Source organism: Ramularia collo-cygni (assembly GCF_900074925.1).
Source record: "Ramularia collo-cygni strain URUG2 genome assembly, contig: RCC_scaffold03, whole genome shotgun sequence".
Taxonomy (NCBI): domain Eukaryota; kingdom Fungi; phylum Ascomycota; class Dothideomycetes; order Mycosphaerellales; family Mycosphaerellaceae; genus Ramularia; species Ramularia collo-cygni.
The window spans coordinates 1,924,502-1,940,007 of NW_019716257.1; the positions used below are offsets into that span (position 1 = coordinate 1,924,502).

At 52.6% G+C, this 15,506-nt stretch overlaps 6 protein-coding genes; 3 read left to right on the forward strand and 3 right to left on the reverse strand.

The window, feature by feature from the left end:
• Positions 1–224: 224 nt before the first annotated feature.
• Positions 225–2,116, forward strand: RCC_03108 (related to hsp70 protein; the record flags this gene model as incomplete). XM_023768399.1 has 2 exons in its annotated part: positions 225–1,724; positions 1,784–2,116. 2 exons carry the CDS (start codon positions 225–227, stop codon positions 2,114–2,116), a joined length of 1,833 nt encoding a protein of 610 aa, XP_023624167.1.
• Positions 2,117–2,560: 444 nt separating this feature from the next.
• RCC_03109 (uncharacterized protein) lies at positions 2,561–2,955 on the forward strand (the record flags this gene model as incomplete). XM_023768400.1 has 2 exons in its annotated part: positions 2,561–2,624; positions 2,690–2,955. The coding sequence occupies 2 exons, from the start codon at positions 2,561–2,563 to the stop codon at positions 2,953–2,955; spliced, it is 330 nt and encodes a 109-aa protein (XP_023624168.1).
• A 189-nt stretch (positions 2,956–3,144) lies between these two features.
• On the reverse strand, positions 3,145–4,136 carry RCC_03110 (probable vesicular-fusion protein SEC17; the record flags this gene model as incomplete). XM_023768401.1 has 3 exons in its annotated part: positions 3,145–3,559; positions 3,617–4,047; positions 4,104–4,136. 3 exons carry the CDS (start codon positions 4,134–4,136, stop codon positions 3,145–3,147), a joined length of 879 nt encoding a protein of 292 aa, XP_023624169.1.
• A 340-nt stretch (positions 4,137–4,476) lies between these two features.
• RCC_03111 (uncharacterized protein) lies at positions 4,477–11,370 on the forward strand (the record flags this gene model as incomplete). The annotated part of the gene is made up of 1 exon (XM_023768402.1): positions 4,477–11,370. The coding sequence occupies one exon, from the start codon at positions 4,477–4,479 to the stop codon at positions 11,368–11,370; it is 6,894 nt and encodes a 2,297-aa protein (XP_023624170.1).
• A 614-nt stretch (positions 11,371–11,984) lies between these two features.
• RCC_03112 (related to agmatinase) lies at positions 11,985–13,376 on the reverse strand (the record flags this gene model as incomplete). XM_023768403.1 has 4 exons in its annotated part: positions 11,985–12,481; positions 12,546–12,866; positions 12,931–13,174; positions 13,233–13,376. The coding sequence occupies 4 exons, from the start codon at positions 13,374–13,376 to the stop codon at positions 11,985–11,987; spliced, it is 1,206 nt and encodes a 401-aa protein (XP_023624171.1).
• Positions 13,377–13,983: 607 nt separating this feature from the next.
• On the reverse strand, positions 13,984–15,299 carry RCC_03113 (related to formamidopyrimidine-DNA glycosylase; the record flags this gene model as incomplete). XM_023768404.1 has 2 exons in its annotated part: positions 13,984–15,228; positions 15,291–15,299. 2 exons carry the CDS (start codon positions 15,297–15,299, stop codon positions 13,984–13,986), a joined length of 1,254 nt encoding a protein of 417 aa, XP_023624172.1.
• Positions 15,300–15,506: the final 207 nt, after the last annotated feature.

Here is a 15,506-nt window from a genome sequence, read left to right on the forward strand (position 1 = left end):
CCCTATTCAGCGATCCGCTCAGCGCTGTGCCCTTCAATCCTTGCCCCTCTGTACCAGTTTCCCAACGGTCGCTTTGGCCCGAAGCTCCCTTGCGAATGGGAAGCGCTTTACTCGCGCGCTCGTCTGCCTCCAAAGAGTCCACACTTGGCTGACCTTGAGCGCACGCGACGAGCATATCTGCTTCTGGCATGRCCCGGAATGCCCAGGATCCTGAAGGAGCGATCATGAACGGGAACGGCGGCAACGAGGCGAAGCTGCGTGCCCTTGCGCTCGACGAACCGCATCACGAACCACCTCGAGAGGACAAGTTGATTGTCGGGGTCGACTTTGGCACAACCTTTAGTGGTGTAGCGGCTGCCTATAGTGCGACACCAGATGATGTGGATATTGTCAAGAGTTGGCCGGGAGGAAATGGTATCACGAGTGACAAATGCCCTACAGAGATCGCCTATGGACCTCCCAAGCCCAATGGAGAAGGCGGCGATACACACGACATACGGTGGGGATTCCAATTCAAGCCCGAAGACAGCAGGCTTCGCTGTATCAAGCTCTTCCTGGATCGCAACCAGACGCTTCCTCATTTCGTAAGCCCTTTGGACACTGCGGCACAGCTCCGGAAATGTGGCCGTACCGTTATGGATGCTGTTACAGACTATCTGAAGAAGATCTACGATCACACCATTGAGACAATGACAAGGCGATATGGAGAGGGATTCATGAAGTCTACCCGGGTGGAATTCATTCTCACCGTGCCTGCTCTTTGGTCAGACGCGGCGAAGAATGCTACATTGCAAGCCGCCGAACGAGCGGGAATGGGAAGCAGGCATGAGCTAAAGCTTATATCGGAACCCGAGGCCGCGGCAGTCTACACCCTCAAGACGATTCAACCGAGCGGACTCAAATTGGGTGAAAACTACATTGTGTGCGACGCCGGTGGTGGTACTGTGGACCTCATCGCCTACAAGATTACACATGTCAACCCCTTGAGGATCGAGGAGAGTGCCGTAGGGACCGGAGGGCTATGCGGCTCGGCGTTCCTGAACTATCGATTCGAAGATTGTGTGAGACAGCGGTTGGGTGTCGATCGGTACAAAGAGATGCGAGACAAGAAACCGAAGACATGGATGATGGGATTGAGATATTTCGACGAGTTTGTGAAACGTAATTTCAACGAAGAGGAGCACGAAGAAGTCAACGTTCCCTTTCCCGGGCTACCGGATGATGAAGAGGCTGGGCTGGAAAGCGGTTTCATGGTCCTTGCAGCAGAAGAGGTGAAAACCATCTTCGATCCTGTGATTAACGAAGTCATCGGCTTGGTGGAAGGACAGGTAGATGCTGTTCAAAGTAAAGGCGGAAGTGTTTCAGGCATCATACTTGTGGGTGGCTTTGGACAATCGAACTATTTGTACACGAGGGTGAAGCAACACTTCAACGCTGTACCTCCGCCTGCGTACACCACGAAACCCACACACGAGGCAGCGCAGGCACCACAGCAGAGCGTGGAGGTGCTACAGCCGCTGCATGCATGGACTGCAGTCGTGCGCGGCGCCGTGATTCGAGGCATAGAAGGTAGTCTGGTGGAGACACGGCGTAGTCGGTGGCACTACGGCACAAGCTACGCTACGGTCTTTGACGAAACCAAACATCCCATCAGTGATCGCTATTGGAGTCCACTCTGGGAGCGGTGGATGGTGAGCGATCGAATGCAGTGGCATGTCAACAAGGTAAGCCAGCGACTTCCTTCCAAGTTCTGTTTCGCCAACGTCGGCTAATCATGTCCAAGGGAACACCCATTTCTGCCGATCAGCCTATATCGTTCCATTACACCCGCAACTTTCGCCCGGGCCAATCTCTTTGCGTTGAAGATGAATTGATCGGCTGCGAGAGCGATCATGCGCCAGACGCCTACACCAAAGATCTCGTCAGCGTTTGTACCCTCACTACAGATCTCAACGCTGTCCCCAAAGCCTTGTTCACTCGCTTGACAACGACCAAAGGGATTGAGTTTGATAATCTGGACTTTGAGATTTCCATGCGAATTCAGAGCGCYGGATTGGTCTTTGAACTTCGGGTGGATGGCGTACCATACGGAAGCGTTGAGGCCAATTTCAAGTGACGGATTCGCGAAAGATGCTCATTGCAACACAAAGAACTCCACGCGTGGTGAAAGACATGGGAGAGGGCGGTGGTGGTAGTTAATCGGGTCAGTATTTGGCTGGCAAGCTTCCTCGAGGAGAAAAGCGGATGAGCTGGAGTCCGTTGCATGAGCGAAGAGTGCCTCCGGTGCGGGAGTAATGACAGCCAGGTTGCTCGGTGAGAGTTCAGCACGATTGAAAGAGATCGTTTCTACTGTGTATATCGAAGCAATGTGCAAATGAAATGTAGGCCAACGAATACCTCGAATAGGGTGGAATTTGGCCTGAGGAACCAAAGACGGACACAGGCTAGGGCGGAAAGCATCCCGTCATCATTGACGGGAACATACTTTACATTGCTCCAACGTCGTACACTTTGTGCCTCATCTTCTTGTCGCTTTAATGACCAAGAGATAGATTGCATCATGCGCGGCCGAGGTTTCAACGCGATAGGGCTAATAGGAGCCACAGTCTGTGGTGTAGCAACAGGTAAAGGCACCCGACACACCCCGATTGAGCTGCTTGAACAAAAATTGACGCTGACCATCCTACAGCATACACAGCATTGCAACCAGCATTGGAAGAGCAGCAATTGGCGAAAGAGGGTACATTCGGTGTGCAACACAATACCGTGAAAGACTCGGAAACCGCAATCAGTCAGGCGATACAGAGCGATCTTAAAGAGGCGAAGGAGGAGCTCACCAATGCTCAAAAGGGCGGGTTCGCATGGGGTATACGCCAGATGCTCTTTGGGGGCCCTTCGCCGCGGGATCGTAATAGTCAGCCCGATAAAGAAGATGGACAGCCTCGTACGGGATGAAGAGTGGCAGTGAGGAAAACATGCTGCACGATGCCTTATAATCACGACGCACAGGGTTGATGGGAGGACAAGCTATGCAATCGGCCGTAATACGTCTAGGAACTGCCATGCTCTACGAAGACTTCTTCCGCGTATGTTGCCACCCGGACTGGACTGGACACCAATAACTCCTCCGATGCCCGAACAAGCTCAAGCAAAATCCTCTTCCTTGCTCTCCACACTCTCCTTCACTCGAAGCAGCAGCGTGGTCTTCCATTTGTCCAACTTTGACATCTGATCGAATTGGAACAGCTTGTCGGCGAACTTCTCTTGGTCTCCCTCCTCTACAGCTTCGGAGAGATCTACCAACAGCTGGTGCTCTCTCGTCTGTGTGAACCCAGGATCGGTCTCCCGATACGACTCCAGCGCTCTGCTTGTTGCGACGGAGTCGCCATTTGCTAAGTGGCAGATACCAGCCTTGAGGAAGTACTCTTTCACGGACCACTTCATGAGGTTGTTGTTGATGGCGGATTTGGCGATGCGTTCGTAGTTGGAGATGGCTTTGAGGTAGTCCGCCTCCAGTGCGGCAATGTCGGCAAGCTTGAGATAGAGCTTGTTGGCGAGTCTATCATGCCATGTTAGCTGCGCCGTGTATACCTCAATTCAAGTCGTCTTGACTTACTGTTCAGCATTGTCGTTCTCATACCAAGACGCCGCCATCTCGTACGCCTCCATAGCCCGCTTCTGGTCTCCAAGCTCCACTTCGTATAGCTCAGCAATGTTCTGCTTGTGCGTTGCCGCCCTTCGGAAGTTGCCCTTTAATGTGTAATGGTTGATTGCCTGCTCAAGTACTCGTGCTGCGTCTTCGGGCTCGTCCTTTCGGTATGACTTGTAGGCCTCAGTGAGGGTATTTGCGGCATCATCAGGCTCGCTCAATTTGCCTGATTGGAGCGCGGCGGCTCTCTCAAATGCCTGTCCCGCTTCCTTGCCTGCCTTTTGCATACGGAAGGCATTTGCCGCCTGTGTATATAGCTCCACGGCATTCTCGTACTTCTCCGTCCGGCCTCCAAAGAGCGAGAATCCGGCTCCAGCAGACTGCGCGGCCTTCTCCGCCTAGATTGGAATGAATCAGCTCTGGTCTGTCGCATGCGCCATGAGTTCTGTCCTACCTTTTGTAAGAGTGCTCGGGGGTCTTGCGCCATGATTGTGGATGTGTTGTTCTTCTCCAAGGCCGTGGGTATTCTTTGGCTCTCAACAAGACTTGCGATCTCCGAAAGGTTGCTTGGAAGACAGTCAGGTAGGCGTTACGTTACGTTGCAGTGCTGGCACTATGTGCACGTGCTGCGAGGCCGCCTCGTGTCTGCTTTGTGGYGGGGTTTCAAAAAGTGTCCGTGCGCAGCTCGCACGCCAACACGCGACTTCACGCGTCGTCCTGCATGGAATAGTTTCGAGACGACAAAAGGACACGGGATAGCAGCACATGACGCAGCACCACTGGACCACATGTCATCATCGACTTGACAGAGATGCTTCAAGCGTCCAATGAAGCGATGGCAGGATCGTGGCGAGGTGGAGGATTCGGAAGGGGACGAGGACCTCAGCCTGGATACCGATTCTCCAAGTCCGGAACGACCGCACAAGATAGCAAAGTATAGCCAGGGAAACCGTGTGGAGAATACCACTCCCAATCCTCGAGATGCATCGGAAGATGAAGAAGAAAGCAACTGGATCCAGGCCAAAGTGGCGAAAACTTACGGGCGGCGAGGGAGGACTATGAAGCAGACTTCCGCCTCAGCATCTCGTCATCAAACACCAGATAGGGCCGTTGCAGTTGCACAACCTGGACCGAGTCTGGCCAAAGATGGTGCAGTGAACTTGACAGACGCCGACCTTCCAAGGCTATCGAGAGAGTCAAGCTTGGACAACAACATAGACGGCACGAGCATAGATCAAGACATCTCTGCCACTGAGCCCACCGGAGACAGCCACATCGGTGTTGCGCTCGTGTCAGAATCGTCTCAAGATACTAGGATAAGATCCAGTCAAGCCGATGGAGCTAATCTCATAACCTGGGCTCCGTCTTCAACCGAACATATTACGCAGCCACAGCTCAGCGCATCGGCACTGTTGAAGCGATCCCAACGACACAACTTACTCGCTGATCAAAAGGAGCACGACGAATGCGCCACACGGGTCGGCATCACAGACCTTCCTCAGCCACCAGGACCTGCGTCTGATGACTTGCCCGAACCTACTCTCCCAGCTCCTCAAAACGATGACTTCTTGCGTCTATCTGAGCTATTGTCATCACCTCTGAGCGAGCGAGACGTCTCACCACCTCTGGACTTCTTCCCTCGGAGACTTGAGAGCCTACCTCGGGGCAATGACATGGTCGCTTTGGATGAAGCAGAATCCCTTTCACCGAATGTTGATGGCCTCGATATCCAGCCCCACGTATCTGCTGCGAATGCGCGGCGTAGCTTGAGAGCTCGCCAGGAAAAGCAGCTTCATCCATACATGTATGACAAGGCCCAATACCAGAAGCAATTCAGAGAGCGTGGTCTCAGACCTGTACGTGTAATTGAGCAGGACACACCAAATGAGGAAACGCAATCGGCTTCGCACAGCGCTACAAGCCAAAGCTCTGATGCTATAGCTGTGTCGTCTCCGCCAGAGAGCCAGCCTGCCCCCCAGCCTGACAAGGCGCATCCTCAACTGGACTACTTCGATCTTGTCGACGGCTCTTCCGATGACGAATTAGGAGACCACCGTCCGGCGAAACGTAGGAAAATCGATGCGGTCGAGAGGAGGCGCCCTGGCCAGCTCCCAGCCATAAGCTCTGCTGCAAGACTTCGGGGGCGATCAGTTGCGGCTCAGCAAAACTCTGCACCGCCTTCTCCGCCGCGAACATCGAGCGACATTGAAACCCCAAATATGTTTGCGAGAGGCTCCCGGCATGTCGTTTCTGGATTCAGGCTGCCGGGCGGGAGGGTTCCTGCTGCACTTCCTACACCCCAGATATCGTCGGATGTGAGACCACAAAATTTTGACATCGATGCGCCTGCAGATTCTCCTACCAGGATGCTTCAATCTGCTCGCCGTGGGTCTGATACACTATCTTCTGATTCAAGCTCCTCGGAGTCTGAAAACGACGCGATAGCCGAAGCGGAAGCAAAACGGTTACGCAGAGAGCAAAAGCGCATCAAAGGCGTCTTGCCAGCATCCTGGCTAAGGATAGACTTTCGAAAACAGCGGCTACCAATATCTGCCTCTCCGGCTGGGAGACGTGATTTCAACGCGCAGCCTTCGCCTAGAACAGAACCTCAAAAGGGTGTGGCCCGCAAGCTCATTACAAACAGACCAAGACAGAAAGATTCACCGGGGTTAGATGCTATTGCAGATGGTGATTCGGAAGATTCCGATGTCTCTCTTCGCGAGTTTTCTGTAAATCCCAAGCAGGCGCGGCTTGCCTTCGAGGATCAGCGATTGTCGATCGACGCCAACGAAGCTGCTGTGGACGATGAGGAAATGGAAGATGATTCAGTCGATGCAATGCTTGCTGGGATGTCCCGTTCTRGAGGTAAAGCGCGTAAAGCGAACCAACCGCGGATCACAGACGCCTTCCGAAAATCTTCAGGGCCACGAGAAGATCATAATCGAGATCATGTGCCCGGACAGCGTGACTACAGATCCGCAGTTGCTCCTGGCTTCAGACAACGACGTCGTCGCCGTCAGGCTGGCCCGCGACCGTCTCCCCCACATCTAAGCATCGTCGACGCTCCTAGATCCTCGCCGACTGGAAATCGTGTGCCACAGTTTGTTCGTCTCGCAATGCGCCGCGCTCGCAATGTACCAAGTCGCGGACGTCACTCGCCAACGGATAAAGTCTTGCGACTTGCCACTGCTGACGATACAGAAGAGGCATCATCTGTTCTACGTGCCTGGCGAGAAGGGACCATCGCAGCTCGCCCCCCGCAAAGTCCAGACAGGCTCGATGCACTGTCAACGAGAAGGCAAGCCAATGCCATGGAAGGAGATCGGGTCCCGCTTGCAAACCTCCCTGCAAACGCATACCAACCGCGCATACAAGCAACAAGGCCCAGGAAACCTGTAGTCTCAATGACACAACCTCGCCAGGGACCTACGAGAAGGTTAGGGCGCCCACGTAATGAGTCTTCAGCTGATGATCAGCGAGCTACGGATCAAGAGCCACTAGACCGAAGGCTAGATCCTGTTATCCCACGAAGACGGCAAGCATATCAACACTCTCGCGTTCGCAGCGCTCAATTGGAGACCCTAGAGACGGAGTTCGATCAGACACACCGAGCGGCAGCGTTCAGGCGACGCATGCAAGTCCTTGCCGAGAGCACGGCTTTACCAGAGCATCGCTTTGCTCCGGGCTTGCAGCTTACAAGGTTCCTTCACACGACAGATGAGAACACGTCCAGTGTCGATGTTCATGATGCCGGAACGCAGGCTGCGGCATCGGCACCGGCAATCCCAATTCTACCACACAGGCCACGCAAATCGCTGGCTCGCCGGTTAGACATAGGGACTCGACAATACAGACAACCAAGCGAACCTCTACCAGACATCAGCGCCGCCGATGATCCTCAGCAGACCGGTACAGATACCTCAAAACCTGTATTGGAAGGGCTGGGACCTTTTGGAACCAGATACTCTAAAGACTTTGACATTGAAGCGCTGGACCTTGGGACTTTCTTCCAACATACCACATTCATTGGAAGCGGTGAGCTCAATGACGCCTTCAGCTTGGCCAAGCGAGATCTCACCTGCGCTGCAGGGCGCATGCGAGTGCAACTGGGAAACGAGATGGTCGAGTGGGGAGCGTGGAATGAAGACGTGGCCGCCAGCTTCAAGCGCATCCCAACTGTCATTTCGGAAGCTTTGCAAACATTGGAAACTGCGGATTTGACCTACGACCGAGATCAGCAGTTGAGTGCAGTTGACAGCAATATCGACTACTTGCTGCGTTCCGTTTCGCGCTTTTGCTCGAAGTGTCTATATTTTGTGGACGCGGTCGATCGACAGCCTTGCGCTGAGAGCCTGTATCGACTCGTGGTCGACCTAGCAGACACTCTTTCGGAGCCCGCTGCGGCAACTGAACCTTTGCCAAAGACCAGGACCAAGGTGCTTCAGTACGAATTGGTCATAATCAAGCAGGCCTCTCAGATAGGCAACCACCATAATGTTTCGGCAGCAACCAGGACACAGATCGAAAATCAACTCTCACTCACAAGCAAAAGGCTTGCCAACATGGCCGTAATCGGACATTGCGACGAGCTCCGTTCTTTCTACGAGGACAACAAGGATTCGGAAAAGCGTGGCGCAGGTGTTGATGGAAATGCGCATGCCTTCAGCAGTGTTGTGATACTCAACAATGCCATGCCTGCAAGCGGATTGAAATCTCTTTTTTGGGAGTCCATCTGCTCTACAATGGGGCTCGACATCGACCAGACATGCGCCATCGGTCGAATTGATAAACTCTGGTATGACCTTTTCAGCTTACTTCCCGCGCTGGAGATGACTAGCACAGGCACCGTATGCGTTGGGGGTAGGCTTATGCAGCCACGAGAGAATTGGAGACTGCCACAGGCCATTCTCAGCAGAGTCTTTGAGCTCTATGAAAGTTCCAGCGAGGTGCGCGGCTACAGTGTCAACGACTACGTGCGTGCATTGCTGTCGAGATGCTACACTCTCGTCAACAAATGGGGCTGGTGGCGATGCGAATCCGTGTTGAACGTCATTTACGATTTCTTCAGCCGAAGAGGACTGGCTTTGCTCAAGAAGGAAGATAGTCGAGGGTCTCCCAAATTCCTTGATCAGCTCGGCAGCAGCCTTGTCGAACTCGATGTGCAGAACGACGATCGCTCTTTTCACATCTTCCTGAAGATTCTCGCAAGCGGTTTGATTGGTATAAGGAAGTATCAATTGTACGGAGACCGCAAGATCCAGGGTATTGCTTGGCGATTTATTCCCAATCACAACAGGAGCTACAGAAAGGACGCAGATGTGGAGCGATCAACACTGGACGCTCTAAGGAACCATCATGACTTGGTATGCACGCTCTACTACGCATCGCCTCCTGGACACCGCCCTGGTGTACACCTTTTGCGAGAACTTGTCGACCATACGACGTCTCATCGAGAAGCCTGTCGCCTGAATGTCAAATCATGGGCGAATATCGCAAGCTTTCAAGCGTCGACTACTGAGACCCTAGATGCGTTGAGACCATTGACGAGCTGGTATGCCGACATCATGAAGACTACGATTGCGCAGTACCGTCTCGCAAAGTTTGAAGCCCAGCAAGCCTTCGACCAGGCAAAGATCGAGGGTGCGAATCCGTCCGAAGCTTTGCTTGATAGCACCGTGACCAATAACCAGCGGCAGCTTGCAGCAACTATTGTCGATGCTCTTGCCGGGCTCAAACGCGCTTTAATTTCAGCCAGCAGCTCGTCAATAGCTGTGTTTCTGGCGGAAGAGACGGCTTTTTGGACAGTCTTTGAGCTCTTCGACCCGTCTCAAAGACGTCTCATCAGCGCTATGACAGAGGCCCTGCACGTGGTCGAGACTGCCTTGGACGTCGAGCAGCGGGCTTCCTTAACCCACGAAAGCCAGCATAGCAGTGACGACAGCCAGGACTTCGGCGATTCRGACGCATTGCAAGAATTCGCTGCCCATGATGCTTCCGCCTCCGACAGCGTGTCGATCGTTGACATTCTGCTGGGGCCCGTCGGACATTTGATATCTAACGCACTTGGCGCGGATGTTGCTCCGGACGACCAACTCCTGCAAACGTCCATCGATTTGTGGGTACGTCTAGCTGCGTCGACAGTCAAGAACGCCAAGAAAACTTGGCTCGATTATGTGAACGACTACAGCGCAACAGGATGGGGGCAAATGCGGGACACGGTGCAGAAGCGGAAGTTTACGACTTACTTCATGTCCCGCGTTATCGAGCACTCCACCATGCATACCGACATCAGTCACCATGTCACTACTGCTTGGCTACTATCCCTTGTAGAGAGAGAAGCTTTGCTGAAGTTCCAGCATACATTGACATCGGCACTCTTAACACACTTGGGACACGATCGACTATTGCAGAACTTGCCATTTGCGAGGGACAGCAAAGGCGAGTATCATATAACTTTGCCCGAACTTCGCCAAAGGAGACTCGCTGCGATCTCCTCTGTCCTCTGCAATATGCGCGAGACTCATGAGAGCGCCGGCCCAGGCAAACCTGCCGATGCTATTCGAATGGTGCATGAAGGGATGCTTCGGCAGCTGATGCAAGCGATGAAGAGGAACTACCAAGAACTACAGACGACGCATGTCGGRGCAGTGGCAGACGCCAGCGTACAAGGTGCCTACGTCGATTTCGTTCAGCAAGTCGTCTCCTTCCTGCAACAGCACGCCACGCGCCTCTGCAAGGTCGACGGCTTCTTCACTGACTCCACCATGTTTCCACTGCCATCGGACGATCCAACGTATGTTGTCGGCAGGCTCAAGGGCTATGTTCCGCATTTGAGCAAACCTAAGACTAGGAAAGAACTTGCAATATTCATCCAGTCTGTCAGCGAAAGAGCTGCTGTGGACGGACAACAGCCCTACTTGGTCAACCAAATGTCTACTGCGATGAGATGCGTGACCGAGCATGGTCAGATGGACTCTCCCAGTCTAAGATACCTTCTTTTGACGACAGTGTTCCCCGCGTATCTTGGGCACGCTTTCACCACGACATGCTCTTGGGTCCTAGTCCTACCAGTTCTGCAAGCTTGTGAGCAAGTTATACCTGATCTAGCTTACTGTGTGGTTATCGAAGATGAGAGGAGCGTTATGGCGGCCGCGGAGTCAGTCATCGCTATCGTGCACGGGATCAATCAACAGTTGGAGAAGGCCCTGAATGGCTTTCCGGGGATGCTGGGGTTTTCGCACKTGCTTCGGACTCTGTCAGCAATGATTCTTGTCGGGACGTCAACTCTATCCTTCGCCTCCCTGATCAAGCGGTCGACCTCACATGGCGGAGAGCTGATCAAGCAACTGCAGGCTCTGAGCGAACTTGCTGTTGAACTCCGGGGACGTCTCGAAAACTCATCTGAAGTGGGCGTCTTCGAAGCGTCCATCATAGCAGATAATGCCGACTCTCCGTGGCCAGATACGAGGGCGTATGCTGATACTCAATTACGAGATGACATGCATTTTTGGCAAGCAGAGGAGGGACGATACTACTTGAAAAAGTACAATAGAACGCAAGAGGCTGTGGTTTCATTGCGGAGTAGTGAAGAGGAGGGAACAAACTTGCTACGGGCCATACATGACTTTCAACGCGCGCGCGATGCTACATTCAGCATGAGAGGTCGCAGTGGAACGTCCGATGCGAATAGTAATGGATGGATGGACGATATCGTCGTATGACATGAAATGCAAGGCAGATGTCAAAGGAAAGGCTCACAGTACCTCTTTTTAGTAAATCGCCTCGCTGGATACTTGACAAAAATAACGATTTACGCGTTCGCCGTCTCCAATACAATGTATGGTTAATTTGGGAGCAAATTATGCATCGAGCGCTCACTTCACGTTCCGTAAACTGTTATGTGCGTGATACTGTCAAAAAGGGATAAGAATGGCACTATGGCTAGCAGTCTGGTCACAAGCGGCAACCATTGCAAGACGAAGCATATCCGCTTCTGCGATCTCGAGCGGCCTCTGCCTTGAAATAAACAAACTTCAACACACAATTCACCACAGAGCCTCCTTAGGACAATATGATTTTGCCCCGAGCGTTGCCCCGGTTTTGAGTCTTTGGGTTGTTCCATCCAATCTGTCGAGTAAGTACTTTATGTGGAGATGAGCAAGCGACTCATCAACTGATCCGAGACTTGAAACAGTCTACCTCGAAAATGAGTTCTGATTTCGATTGAGTTGTGAAGACAACCCCAACCTCGAAGCGTCTCAACTCAGGGGCAGGGACATGATCGTATTCATCCCTTTGCGATCCAGCGCTGGCAGAAACTCAAGAGAGAGACACATCACAGCTCCTGCTTGATGTTGTCCTCTTTCCCAGTGCTGCTCAACCCTCGCTTGACCATGCTCGTCAGGATTTCAAAGGCAACTTGCGCAGCCGCCAAAGCTGTGGTCTCTCCACTGCCATCATAACTCGGCGAGACCTCTACCACGTCCGCACCAACAACATTCAACCCCTCGATACCTCTGAGAACTCGAATCAGTTCTCGAGTCGTCCAGCCACCGGGCTCAGGGGTACCAGTTCCAGGAGCAAGACCGGGATCAATGACATCAATGTCAATGGAAAGATAGACGGGAGTGTCGGTACCGACGTGCTTGATGATCCTCTCAGCAATGCCTTTGGCGCCAATGTCGTCCATGTCATCTGCGGAGAAACGTGACCAGCCCTGTGCATCGTCGTCTTCGTAATCTTCGACTCCAGAGAGTCTGGTTCTTAGGCCTGCGTGTACGGATTTGCTCGGTAGAAGAAGAGATTCGTTGTGTGCCACCCAGAACATGGTGCCTGCCACGTGAATAGGGTCAGTTAAAGTTCCTAATACATGCCTCAAACTCATCCTGCTTCGTACCATGCGTGAAGAAGCTCTGCTGATATTCGGTGAGATCGTCATCAAGCCATGCCGATGGGTACTTTGCAGGATGCCAAGTATCCAAGTGCGCGTCGAAATGCACGACGGCTACACTTCCATATATCCTATTGAGAGCGCGAAGCGTTGGCAGAGCGATTGAATGATCTCCACCTAGCGTCACTAGTTTTGGGGTCCTGCGATATGGAGTTGTGGACTCTGCATTGATCTTTGGGGCTTTGGAGTAGGCCAAGTTAGTGAAGGCTTCCGTCATCTGCCTGAGGGCAAGCGCGTTGTCAAAGGGCGTTATAGGAATATCGCCACCTGGAAAAGGGATCAGACGTGTCAAAGAGCTGCGTAGCTTGTTATTGGCGTCTGGCCGCCTTACAATCTATGATCTTCGCCCAGTTGGTATAGGGGTTCAAGTTTGCACGAGGATTGTAACCTCGGAAAGCAGTCTGTCTCGCGCTTGCTGAGCGAATAGCTTTGGGGCCAAATCTCGCACCGGGACGATATGTGACCGCTGTATCGAATGGAGCCCCTAGGATAGCAATGTCGTATTCGGTATCGGGGTACTGCAGACAGCGTTGGTGCTCGAGGTGAGCAAAAGTCGAGATGCCACTGAATCCCCACTGCACATATTCGTTAGATGAGGGCATGACCTGACCGGTGAGATGGTTTCAAACACACGTCCGTCCCCCATTTGGCATCTAGATCTTCTCTCGTCCAGCCGATGAAGGGCTCTGGAGTGTGTTCTTCCTCGCCGTGATGTCCGTGTGCAATAACGGACCCGATGAGAGCACATAGACCTAGGGTCAGCATTCTTGAGGCCATCTTCTTCGTTTTTGCCCTCTTTCGGACAGGCTGAGTATGGATGAAAGCACGCGCAGGAGCAAAATGGTAGAATGATGAATAAGAGAAACTATTTAGCTTGTGCTTATCTCTGCCCGCGCTCGCCGCTCGGCGGACTTCTAATGCCGATTCAGAATCCATCATTTCATGGAAGCAGGTAGCTGAGACTCAGAGTATCAAGCTCTTCAACTGTTATGCGAGAAACGTGGTGTCGATGAAAACTGTTTCCAGAAGACGACTAGAGAAATTTATCCATCGAGGTGGAAAAGCCATTGTGATCCCACGCCAAGGTTGGCTACCGTCGACCAGCACGGCGATGCGAATGTGACATCGAAGGTAGGTTGAGTCTGCTCGCCCAATCCACAATGCTATACCGTTTCTATGGGTCATTCACCAACTATTAGGCAATAGGTAGCTAGTCGTGAGTGAGGAGGCCACACCGATGCATACTACCCCAACCCTAACCCTAGAATCATCGCATGGGCAAGACAATCGTTGCATATCATCGGTCATAATACTATACAGTGTGTTCAGCACTCTTGGCTGCTGCATAGCATACAACATGTCTGGTGGATCGTTTCCTCCAATCTCAAGCTTTGTTGCGCGTGGACTTCCTCTCCCCTGGCACCACAGGCTTTGAGGGTGCGATCGGCTTGGATTGCGCTTTCTTCTTGCGACCTGGCACCTCCTCTTCCGGCTCTTCATTCTTGATCGCAGCCTTCTCCCCCCTGCTTGCCCTTTTCGGCTCAGTAGGAACAGAGTCGGCTGCCTCTGACTTGACTTTTCGGCTTCTAGTCTTCTTCGCAGGCATGACTTCTTCCTCTTCATCGTCGTTCCCCAATTCTTCGTCTTCTTCCTTGACAGCCTTCGACTTCCTCTTCCGTCCTTTGGCCACCGGCTCCGTCTTCTCCTCGGCCGAGTCCTCACCTTTGACATCTGCTGCAACGTTGCCGGTCTTCTTCTGTACACTCGGCACAATCGCACTGGTCCTGCCTCCAACGGTCAAATGTACAATTTTCGCCCCATTAGGCAGAACATTGCTCGCCTTCTTTCCCTTATCCCACCGGTACTTCATAAGCCAGTCTTGTGGGAACTGTTCCGAGTCGGCTAGCACCTCGCAGGCAAGTCCGGTCACTTCGAACATGGCCTCTCTTAGCCGTGCAATCTCGTCGTCAGAGAATGTGTTGCTATATTGCTCAGGATGCAACTTTGCCTGATAGAGGATCTCATCCGCAACCCAATTGCCTATTCCTGATATGTTCGCCTGATCGAGGATCAGTGCCTTGACTGGAACCTTCTTCCTGCGCAGCAGTGCTGTAAGCCACTCGAGCGTTACAACGTCTTTGTCGATAACGGGATCCGGCCCATTCTCCTTCAAAGGCGAAACGCTTCGAATCTTGTCCGCCTCGCAATCCACCAGCCGTATCTTCGCCAGCCGTCTTGGATCGACAAAAGCCACTTCCAACGCCTCTCTATCGCCCTCTGCATCGCATTTAATAAGCCATTTCATGTACTTCGGCGGCCAGTCTTCTTTCTCGCCGTCCTTCTTCACAGCTTGTCGATAGTATCCAGTCTCCTCCGCGTTAAACTTGATCCAGCCTGTCATTCCAAGATGCATAATGCTGTGAGGTGCTTTGTCCAAGGTCACGTAGAAGTATTTGCCTTGTTGTCCTGCCGACATTACTTTGCGGCCGGTAAAGGCATTGCTGAAGGCTTCGGCCGAGCAGCCGACTTTTCCATAGACAATATCATCGACAAAGCCCTCGCAGCTCGTGACTGTGCGATTGACAAGATGTTTTCTCAGATAATGCACAATTCGAGCTACTTCCCCAATCTAGTGAGATGCTGTTAGTCTGAGGTGTGTACAGTCGACGAAGCTTGATGCATGATGCTTACCTCAGGCATTTTGAGTGTGACCAGGTTGCTTTGGATTGCTGTGTATGTGAATAAATTACTTGGATGTAATCTTGGGATGATGACGAGGGAGACGCGTCGTTCCCGCCGACGCGCTTGCCGAAAGCTTCTTCTTTTCGGCCCGAGTACGGTGCGCTTTTAGCGACAACTCTGCAACAATCTTTTTTTAGTAGAACTAAGGTACACTACTTACGCTAC